At 45.0% G+C, this 12,040-nt stretch overlaps 1 protein-coding gene across 1 annotated transcript in view; it reads right to left on the bottom strand.

Moving 5' to 3' along the window:
* Positions 1–499: 499 nt before the first annotated feature.
* The window catches only part of LHX1 (LIM homeobox 1), a 54,874-nt gene continuing 43,333 nt past the window's right edge, over positions 500–12,040 (bottom strand). The window contains 2 exon segments of the mRNA XM_060757027.2: positions 500–2,652; positions 7,752–7,917. Of these exon segments, the coding sequence (XP_060613010.1) occupies positions 2,270–2,652; positions 7,752–7,917 (549 nt within the window). The 3' untranslated portion in view covers positions 500–2,269.

Genomic DNA, 12,040 nt, shown 5'->3' with positions numbered 1-12,040 from the left:
ATTATTATTTGAAACACAACAAGATGAGTCCACAGCAGACATGATCACTCTGCTGGCTGTTGTATTGGATCACACGTCGGACACTTCCCGAGTGTCTAGGACTTTGTGATGTATCAGCAAATAACGTATGCAGATCCCAGTATGGTGGCCTTCTGCAGCTGGCAGATGGTATATTTTGTCAGCGCTGGTTGTGTTTAAGTGCAGGCCAAGACCTTAGGCACTGCACCCAGTGTGCCCATCACCACTGGGACCACCTTGACTGGCTTGTGCCAGAATCTTTGCATTTCGATCTTTAAATCCTCATATATTACTATTTTCCCTTCTGTCAGAATATGAAAGCAGACCATAACACTGTGAGAAAGAACCAGACGACAAAGAGACAAAACCAATGGGTCGCTTTGGATGCTGTTACAAGAAGCAGCCGTCATTCCCTTCCTTCGGTCAGAAAGAAAGACAGAACGCATTGAAAGCACCGAATGAAACACAGGTTATCTAAACATCCGATTTTCTAGTTTTATTAAAAATTCACAAATTCTTTGAATCCGCCTTCTCCGCCCACCTACCCACCCCCTTTTTTGTCATACAGTGAATGGTCTAATATGCACTGGAGGTCACACAAGCTTAGGTTTTATTTGAACAATAAAAGACATATGAGAAATCTTAATATATAAAGTGGGGGGGAAAAGCAGCCGCTGCTGACGGCCTATTTGACCATAAAATTTAAATATTTTGGACTTCTTTTTTTCTTTCAAAGACACAAAAATAAAACCTGTGTGGGTCTATATAAGTCATATTAACAATTCCATTCATGTCGAACAGGACTAAACATTAGCAAAGATGTTCATTGTTTTCCCCCCCTCCCCAGGCTGCGGGCGCCGCGCTCCCAAAAATTAAAAAAAAAGAATATTTGTGCTCTAGAATTGTTTTATTTGGCAACGATCTTGATTTTTATAAGGTATTTTATTATTATTTATTCTTAGTATTATTATTATTATTATTATTATGATTCTTTGCCTTCTGTAAACACCACCTTTACAAACTAGCACAGTGAAACACAAAGCCCTGTAATGCCTTTTAACAGCTACAGAAGAAAAAAAGAAGGAAAATTAACGAGATTTAAGAGGAAAAGGAAACAAACTATTTTGGTTGATTGCTCAAAACACGTTGCTTTTGAACAAGAGGTTCTAAAACAGGGTTTATTTTTCCTTTTAGTTAATAAAACGTTGAGCTCCTGAATTTAACATTCGACGTAAACAGTTGACTGTTCTTTTTTTTTTCTATAGTTCCATAGTCTTTTTTATATATATTTTTTTGTTTGTTTAGCTTTGATTTCTGTGAAGGTAGAATACTTTGTGGTTCGTTTCTTTCAAGTCTTTTTCCCTTTCTTTCTTTAGAACTTTAGAAGTCTAAACAAAGACTTTTTTTTTTGAGGATTATTGGTGTGTGTTGCTCCGAGAAGGTAGAAGAGTTGACGCTGAGGGCTTACGTTTCGATATTTGCTATTTCGGCCAAAACAAAAACCCAAAACAAAACTTTCCCCAAAAAAGAAGAAATAATAATAATAATAACCAACCGCAAAATAAACTACATTTCGTTCGCCTCACCTGACCTTTCTGAGGCTTAAAAGTCTGCCGGTCGGTCGTGTCGCGGGGACGCGTTCGGTTTTCAAAGGCGAAACGAACAAAGCGACAAAAGCGTGGTTTCGAAAACTGCGAGGGATTCTTTGAAGCTTTTCTTCTCTTGCTGCCTTTTGTTCGACACGAGTCTCTTTTCCTATACGAGAAAAAAAAAGTCTTGAGTGATTTTTCCGTGTTCCAGAAGCACTCTCTCCTGACGTTTCGCCTGCATGTATGGCAGAAGTGGTGAGGTCTTCATCTTGCGCACATATTTATGCCATCCCATCCATATTATGTATATGGCAGTAGTATCGAAACACATCCACTCCATCGCTTATACAAAAAAACAGTTTTCTTTCCCTTTCTTTCCGAGTCTCTGTGAGGACGATTGTCCCTCCCTTCCCTTGGTTCTTGGTTCAGTCCGTAGCAAAACTGTAGCTTTGATCTGAAGCAAATGACCGCCTTTGTCTCAAAAGGAGAAACGAAAAACCGGGCAAAAGAGAATCCTTTTAGCCCCCCAAAAAACACAATATATATATATTGTCTTAGGGCAGGGGCGAAAGGAATGTCCGACACGTCTGTACACCTCTCAGGATAAGCGAAGATGGAGGTCGGCCGCTACTCAGGTCCAAGCCCAGCCTTGCCGTTCAAAGCTACCATACGGCGGCTTCGTTCATTTCGGGCGGATGGGACAAGTGGTTCGCGTAGGTGCTGCCCCCGCCGTTGACGGATATCGAGGAGAACGGAGGGCTGGGGCCGAACACTTCCGCGGACATGGAGTGCAAGGAGCCGGGCAAGTTGGGCTCCGGGCTGGGCGAGTCGCCCGGCGGGTGGGACAGGATATCCGTGAAACGCTGGGCCTCGCTGGAAGGGTGGTGCCCCGGCAAAGGGTGCTCCATGCCCCCCAGGGGTGTCCCCGAGGGGCCCGAGGACGGCACGAATGGGAGGTCCACCGGCGTCTGGGCCTGTGAGGAAGGGGGTCCCTGCGGGAAGAAGTCGTAGTTGCTCCCGGGTCCATAGTATTCGCTCTGATAATCTGCGGGACGGAAGAGAGAGAATGGTTGGCATAAAGTCAAGTTCAAGAACAGACAGCAGTTAATGCACTAAACCAGGCACAGGCAAACTTAGGCCCTCCATGTTTTGGAGTTCAACGCCCACAATTCCTATCTAGGAGTCTTAGCGGCTGAATGTAAGTCAACAAAAAAGCCAATGTGATTCTAGGCTACGTCAAGAGGACCATCAAAGGACACCATAGTCCCACTCTTTTCTGCTTTAGTTAAACCTCACCTGGAATAAGCCTGTGTCCACAAACCAAGGAGGATTTATGTATTTTTTATTTATTTATTTACTGTATTTTATACCGCCTTTCTCAGCCAATCGGCGACTCAAGGCGGTTTCCAACAAATCAGTATACATAAATCATAATCTAGATAAAAAAAACATTAAACAGTACAAGACATCACAAAAGCAGGATATGGACAAGCTGAAAAGTGGACAAAATGTTCAAAGGACTCCCAAACTCAAGGTCAGTGCCCACCAAACCCCTCCCAGCATTTTCTGTCTGTGATGGAAGTTCTGTGTGCCAAGTTTGGTTTAATTCCAACATCAGTGGAGTTCAGAATGCTCAATGATTGTAGGTGAACTATAAATCCCAGCAACTACAACTCCCAAATGTCAAGGTCTGTTTTCCCCAAACTCCACCAGTGCTCACATTTGGGCTTGTTGAGTATTCGTGCCAAGTTTGGTCCAGATCTATCACTGTGTGAGTCCACAGTGCTCTCTAGATGTAGGTGAACTACAACTCCCAAACTCAAGGTCAATATCCACCAAACCCCTTCCAGCATTTTCTGTTGGTTATGAGAGTTCTGTGTGCCAAGTTTGGTTCAATTACATCATCGGTAAAGTTCAGAATGCTCTTTGATTGTAGGTGAACTATAAATCATAGCAACTACAACTCCCAAATGTCAAGGTCTATTTTCCCCAATCTCCACCAGTGCGCACATTTGGGCATGTTGAGTATCCGTGCCAAGTTTAGTCCGGATCCATCATTATTTGTGTCCACAGTGCTCTCCGGATGTAGGTGAACTACAACTCCCAAACTCATGGTCAATGCCCACACAACCCTTCCAGTATTTTCTGTTGGTCATGGGAGTTCTGTGGGCCAATTTTGGTTCAATTCTATCGTTGGTGCAGTTCAGAATGCTCAGAATGCACCAACTCTGGGGTTGGTGCTCATCTCCATTTCTAAGCCAAAGAGCCGGCATTGTCCATAGACACCTCCAAGGTCATGTGGCCACTGGCATGACTGCATGGAGTGCCATTACATTCCCGCCAGAGCGGTACCTATTGATCTACACACATTTGCATGTTTTTGAACTGCTAGGTTCTGCCAACTTAGCAATTCGAAAACATGCAAATGTGAGTAGATCAAGAGGCATTGCTTCTGCAGGAAGTGAAAAACTGCAAATGAAGATATTGCTATTGTTTTCCAGTCCAGCTCTGTGATCAATGGTTAGTGGAAACCGAGGACAGAATCACATGGGAGGACGCAGAGTTTCCTGGAGAGTTCTCCAAATCAGAATGAACTCTCCTCCCATCAACCTCATCCTCGTTTTGACCCTATGAAGCATCTGCACAAATCTGAACTTGATATATGTATGATAATGATGATGATGACTACTAAGGTTTCCAGTCAGGTTCTGGCTGGTTGGAGTGAATGTAAAACCCATAGGATCTCAGTGTCCTAAAGGGTGGATTGAGTAGGAGAAGGCCATCCGAAAAGACAGTGAAAACTCACGGCAACCCAGATCCTTGTGGCACTCCTGCCTTACATCTAAAGTTCATGTTAATGATTGCAATACATTTATTAGGCCTATCTCTATTTATTATCCACCGCATCCTATTGGCGCAACAGGTTCGGGAAATGGCCAGAAGGGATTCACAAGGCCTTTCCCTCCCTGCCAATACAAAACAAAACGAGAAACTAGGCAAGTAGGGTTTATATATCTGTGGAATAATGCCTAGGGTGGGAGAAAGAACTCTTGCCTGGGTTTATGTGAGTTTTCCAGGCTATATGGCTATGTTTCAGAAGCATTCTCTCCTGACATTTCACCCACATCTATGGCAGGCATCCTCAGAGGTTGTGAGGTCTGTTGGAAACTAGGCAAGTGGGGTTTATATATCTGTAAAATGATGTCCAGGGTGGGAGAAAGAACTCTTGCCTGGGTTTATGAGTTTTCCAGGCTATATGGCTATGTTTCAGAAGCATTCTCTCCTGACATTTTGCCCACATCTATGGCAGGCATCCTCAGAGGTTGTGGGGTCTGTTGGAAACTAGGCAAGTGGGGTTTATATATCTGTGGAATAATGTCCAGGCTGGGAGAAAGGACTCTTGCCTAGGTTGCTGTGAGTTTTCTGGGCTATATGGCTATGTTTCAGAAGCATTCTCTCCTGACATTTCACCCACATCTCTGGCAGGCATCCTCAGAGGTTGTGAGGTCTGTTGGAAACCAGGCAAGTGAAGTTTATATATCTGTAAAATCTATAAACTCTTGCCTGCTTGAGGCAAGTGTGAATGTTGCAAAGGTCCAACCTGTTTAGCATTGAATGGCCTTGCAGCTTCAAACCCTGGCTGCTTCCTGCCTGGGGGAATCCTTTGTTGAGAGGTGTTCGTTGTCCCTGATTGTTTCATGTCTGGAATTGCCATTATTTTTAAAATGTTGCTCTTTATTTACTGTCCTGATTTCAGAGTTTAGCCAGATTGTGTTCATTTTCATAGTTTCCTTCTTTCTGTTGACATTGTCCACATGCTTGTGGATTTCAGTGGCTTCTCCGTGTAGTCTGACATAGTGGATGTGAGAGTGGTCCAGAATTTCTGTGTTCTCAAATAATATGCTGTGTCCATGGTTCTGATTCCAGCCATGAAAGCCTCCGACAACACATTGCGATACCGCTGCTCGCTCTATATATTCCATTTACGGCCTCCTTTTCTCTCAAAACTGGGACATCACACTTCACCACGACTGATTTACCGCAGACTGAGCCAGGGGGTGTTGTGTAATGTTTTCGATACGTTACTAGGTTTTTAAATGGTTTTAACCCTCTATTTTTAATAATTTTCATCTTGAATCCTATTTCGGTGTTTGTACAGTTTTTAGTGTTGTTGATTGCTGTGAGTCTCTTTCGAGAGAGGAAAAATTGGTCTATAGTAACTACAATCATAATATATTGTCAAAGGCTTTCATGGCCGGAATCACTGGATTGTTGTAGGCTTTTTTGGGCTATATGGCATGTTCTAGAGAAGCATTCTCTCCTGACGTTTCGCCTGCATCTATGGCAAGCATCTTCAGAGGTTGTGAGTTCAGACCTCACAAACTCTGAAGGATGCTTGCCATAAATGCAGGCGAAACGTCAGGAGAGAATGCCTCTAGAACATGTCCATATAGCCCGAAAAAACCTACAACAACCCACAATCATAATAATCAATAATAGGCCCTCTTCTTAGAGAGAAAACACAGCTATGTTGTTGTTGTTGTTGTGGTTGATTTATACCTTGCCTTTCTTTGCAAGGTGGCAAACAGCCACACACTTGGATCAATTTGAAACAGTGTTTCTCAACCTTCCCAATGCCGTGACCCCTTAATACAGTTCCTCATGTGGTGGTGGCCCCCAACCATAACATTATTTTCGTTGTTTCTTCACAACTGTCAATTGCTACTGTTATGAATCATCATGTTAATATCTGATATGCAGGATTATTTTCATCCACTGGATCAAATTTGGCACAAATACCCAATATGCCCAAATTTGAATACGGATGGGATTGATTGTGTCATTTGAGAGTTGTAGTTGCAGGATTTATAGTTCGCCTACAATCAAAGAGCATTCTGAACTCCACCAACAATGGAATTGAACCAAACTTGGCACACAGAACTCCCATAACCAACAGAAAGTACTAGAAGGATTTGGTGGGCATTGACCTTGAGTTTGGAGTTATAGTTCACCTACATCCAGAGAGCACTGAGGGCTCAAACAATGATGGATCTGGATCAAACATTGCACGAATACTCAATATGCCCAAATGTGAACACTGGTGGAGTTTGGGGAAAATAGACCTTGACATTTGGGAGTTGTAGTTGCTGGGATGTATAGTTCACCTACAATCAAAGAGCATTCTGAACTCCACAAACAATGGAATTGAACCAAACTTCCCACACAGAACTCCCAAGGTGAAAAGAAAACACTAGAAGGGTTTGGTGGGCACTGACCTTGAGTTTTGGAGTTGTAGTTCACCTACATCTAGAGAGCACTGTGGACTCAAAACAATGATGGATCTGGACCAAACTTGGCATAAATACTCAATAAGCACAAATGGGCCAAACTTTCCACACAGATGCCTCATGAACAACATAAAATACTGGAAAAGTTTGTTGGGCATTGACCTTGAGTTTGGGAGTTGTAGTTCACCTCCATCCAGAGAGCACTGTGGACTCAAACAATGATGGATCTGGACCAGTTTGGCACAAATACTCAAAATGTGAACACTGGTGGAGTTTGTGAAAATAGACCTTGACATTTGGGGTTGTAGTTGCTGGGATGTATAGTTCACTTCCAATCAAAGACCATTCTGAATCCCACCAATGATAGAATTGGGCCAAACTTCCCACACAGAACTCCCATGACCAACAGAAAATACTGTGTTGGAAATAAGACACTCCCAGTTGTAGGTGAACTACAACTCCAAAAATCATAAATGACCCCCCCCCCAAAAAAAAAAAACCCTACCAGTATTCAAATTTGGTTGTATTGTGTATTTGTGCCAAATTGAGCCCAGTGAATGGAAATACATCCTGCATATCCGAGATTTACATGACAATTGCAATCAGTAGCAAAATGGCAACAGAAATAATGTGATGGTTGGGGGTCAGCACAACAAGAGGGGCTGCATTAAGGGGTCAAGGCATTAGGGAGGTTGAGAGTGGATAAGGCCTGAGTGTTTCTGCAGGGAGTGAGATTGGACTCAGAGAGAGCAGCAGGCTTTGGGGTTGGCCTAGCTCTCTCCCCCTCTTTCTCTGCGCCTTTCTCCCCCTGGAGAGGCCGCCCCACATTCCCCGCCGGCCCAAGCCCGCGACCCACCTCCGTAGAAGGCGAAGGGCCCGTTGGGGAGCAGCTCTCCGGGCTCGAGGCGGTCCACGAGCGGCCTCATGCGGCGTGGGCTGCGGAAGAAGGCGTGCCGCCGGGCCCCCAGGGCGCTCAGCTGCTTCATGCGCCGCTCCTTGGAGCGCCGGTTCTGGAACCACACCTGGAAGAGAAGGAGCAAAACAAAGCCCAGTCAGAGCAGAGGAAGGGAGGGAGGAAGAGGGGGAAAGGCCCGGAAGATGGGGTTCGGGGTTCGGAAGGGAGCCCGGGAAACAGACGCACACATTTGAAAGGTTTCCCTCCTTCCAGCGCAGAGAGAGACCCTTTGCAAAGGGTTTTGGGGAGGTTTGGGGACCTTCCATCCAGCGCAGAGAGAAAGGTCGTGGGGGCTTTTCGAAGGACATTTTGGGGGACCTCTTCCCAAGCCCACGGAGAGGACATTTGGAGAGGTTTTGGGGACCCTCCTTCGAGTGCATCGAAGGGCATTTGGAGAGGTTTTGGGGACCTCTTTCCAAGCCCACAGAAAGGCCGTTTGGAGAGGTTTTGGGGACCCTCCTTCGAGTGCATCGGGCATTTGGAGAGGTTTTGGGGACCTCTTTCCAAGCCCACAGAGAGGCCCTTTGGAGAGGTTTGGGGGACCCTCCTTCGAGTGCATTGGGGGGCTGTTCGAAGGCGTTTGGAGAAGTTTTGGGGACCTCTTTCCAAGCTCACGGAGAGGTCATTTGGAGAGGTTTTGGGGACCCCCCTTCGAGTGCATTGGGGTTTTTTTCGAAGGGCGTTTGGAGAGGTTTTGGGGACCTCTTTCCAAGCCCACAGAGAGGTTATTTGCACAGGTTTTGGGGACCCTCCTTTGAGTGCATTGGGGGGCTTTTCGAAGGCGTTTGGAGAGGTTTTGGGGACCTCTTTCCAAGCCCACAGAGAGGTCATTTGCACAGGTTTTGGGGACCCTCCTTCGAGTGCATGGAAGGGCATTTGGAGAGGTTTTGGGGACCTCTTTCCAAGCCCAGAGAAAGGCCCTTTGGAGAGGTTTTGGGGACCCTCCTACGAGTGCATTGGGGGGCTTTCCGAAGGGCGTTTGGAGAGGTTTTGGGGACCTCTTTGGCGATGTTTTCGGGGGCCCCTTCAAGCGCGCCGAGAAAGGTTGGGACGCCTTTTCTAATGACATTTGGAGAGCTTTTCGGGACCCTCTTTGAAGCGCCCAGAGAGGCCCTTCGGATAGGTTGAGGACCCTTTTCAAGGGCACTTTTGGGAAGTTTTAGCGACCAAGAGGCCATTTGGTAAGATTGGGGGCTGTTCTAAGGCATTTGGAGAAGTTTTCGCCCCCCCCCCCCTTTCAATCGCAGAGAAAAAAAAGTTAGAGGAAGGGTTTTCCGAAGGACATTTTGGAAAAGGTTTTGGGGACCTCTTCCCAAGGTCCTCCAACCTCTCCAAATCCTCTTTGATAAGAGGTTGGGGACTCTTTTCAAAAGGGATTTGGAGAGGTTTTTCCAAGAGGCCGTTTGGAAAGGTTGGGGGACTTTTCGAAGGCGTTTGGAAAGGTTTGGGGGCCTCTTCCCGAGCCTTTGGAGAGGTTTGGGGGCTCCTCCTTCGAGTGCACTGGGGGGCTTTTCGAAGGGCATTTGGAGAGGTTTTGGATGTCTCTTTCCAAGCCCACGGAGAGGCCCTTTGGAGAGGTTTTGGGGACCCTCCTTCGAGTGCATTGGAGGGCTTTTCGAAGGCGTTTGGAGAGGTTTTGGGGGGCTCTTTCTAAGCCTACTGAGAGGCCATTTGGAGAGCTTTTGGGGACCCTCCTTCGAGTGCATTGGAGGGATTTTCGAAGGCGTTTGGTGAGGTTTTGGGGGCCTCTTTCCAAGCCCACGGAGAGGTCCTTTGGAGAGGTTTTGGGGACGCTTCTTCAAGCGCACAGAGAGACCTTTTGGAGAGGTCGGAGATCCCTTTCGAGGCCCACTTGGAGAGGTTTTGGGGAGCCCTCTCCAAGCCCACGGAGAGGCCCTTTGGAGCGGTTTGGGGGACCCTCCTTCGAGTGCATTGGGGGGCTTTTCGAAGGGCATTTGGAGAGGTTTTGGGGGCTCTTCTTCAAGCGCCCAGAGAGGCCCTTTGGAGAGGTTTGGGGACCCGTCTCAAAATGCCTTTGGAGAGGTCGGAGATCCCTTCCGAGGCCCACTGGGAGAGCTTTTGGGGAGCCCTTTCCTCACTCGGGGGGGGGGGGCTCTTTCCAAGCGCGCGGAGAGGCCGTTTGGAGAGGTCGGGGGACCCTTTCCCAACCACGCTTGGAAAGGTTTTGGGAACCTCATTCCGAGCGCCTTTGGAGAGGTTGGAGGGAGCCCTTTCCAAGCACAGTGCGGATCCTTTTCAATGCGCATTTGGAGAGGTTTTGGGGACCCCTTTCCGCGCGCAGAGCTGTTCCCTCGCCTGGCAGCGCCGAAGGAAGGAAGGAAGGAAGGAAGGAAGGAAGGAAGGAAGGAAGGAAGGAAGGAAGGAAGGAAGGAAGGAAGGGGCCCCTGCTCTTCCCTTCTCCTCTTTCCCCTGCCTCTCTCCTTCTCTCTCCTTCTCTGCCCGAAATCCCAGCCCCGAAGACACCTTGCAAACCAGGACAGTTCACAACACGGGGAAACACGCGTCACGCATTCTCATTTCGGCGGAGGGAAGAGCGGGCCTTGCTTTCCCCAACGCCCAAAGGGAACCGCGATTGAAATCATTTCACGACCACCTTGTAGACGCCCTCGGAGCGCAAACCAAAGCCTCCTCTGCGTCCCCTCCGAAATAAAGAAACCAACGCGAGGCGCAAAACCCGGCCCGAAGCGAACACGCAAGGCTCTGCTCGTCTGAATGCAGGACACGCGGAGGGAGGATCGGGCCCTGCCATTCCACATACATCTCATACCCACAGACATTGATTGACACACATCGAGGCCCCGTCTACTCGACTATGGAATCCGCAGTCCCAGAATGCAGATTAGCTGCATGCCACGGATTTCTATGGCAGTCCAGACTCATCGAATCCCCATTACCACATCTCATCCAGATGCCATTGCAATGTCGTTCAAACTACATAATATATCGTATGTGTTATATATGTTAGATTTTTTATATATCACATATATACATTAATACACATATCCATATTTACACATATACACATATCTATCTATTAGGCTTGGGCAATCCATGGTTCTAAAGTACTTACAAAACTAAAGTTCTGGTGGTGAAAATTCCAGAATTCTAACAAAACTCTCAAAATTTCATAATAAATGGCAGTTCCTAATTGGTTCTGTCATTAAAATCACCAATAATGAAATAATAATTAAATTTTGAAAGTTTTGTTAGAGTTCTGAAATTTTCACCACCAGAACTTTAGTTTTGTAAGTACTTTAGAACCATTTAGAACCATGGATTGCCCAAGCCTACTATCTATCTATATGCACGTGTGTCTTTAGTGTTCTAATGTAGCACAAATCCTATGTAAAACCATACTACGGACTTTTGACATTAATATTGAAATCTGAAATATATACAGAAAATCTTTACGTTGCACACATATATACATGCCCATTATATATACATATATACACACATATACACATAACACACACATATGCACATAACACACACACATATAAACACGCGCATATATACATATATACACACACATATATGCTCATAACATATATATATGCACACATATATGTACATAACATATATACATACACATATATACATATATACACACACATATATGCACATAACATATATACCTATATATACACATATGCACAACATATATACATATATATACACACATATATGCACATGACATATGTATACACACATATATACATACATATACATATATGCACAACACATATATATGCACAACACATATATACATATATATACACACATATATGCACATGACGTATGTATACACACATATATACATATATATACAGATATGTGTACATATATAACATATATGCATGCACATGTACATATGCACATAACACACACATATACATACATATATGCACATAACATATATACATATATACACATATATGCACATAACATATATACATATATACATATATATGCACAACACATATATACACACATATATGCTTATGACATACATATATATGTCATATATAGATAAATGTATACACACATATATATGCACATAACATACATATATATCTATATGCACATAACACACACATATACATATATATATACACACACATATATATGCACATAACATACACACATATATATATACACACATATAT

The sequence above is a fragment of the Anolis sagrei genome, chromosome 11 (genome assembly GCF_037176765.1).
Source record: "Anolis sagrei isolate rAnoSag1 chromosome 11, rAnoSag1.mat, whole genome shotgun sequence".
Lineage (NCBI taxonomy): Eukaryota > Metazoa > Chordata > Lepidosauria > Squamata > Dactyloidae > Anolis > Anolis sagrei.
The sequence above is the reverse complement of the archived record's forward strand: the minus strand, read 5'-3'. Positions and strand labels throughout refer to the sequence as shown.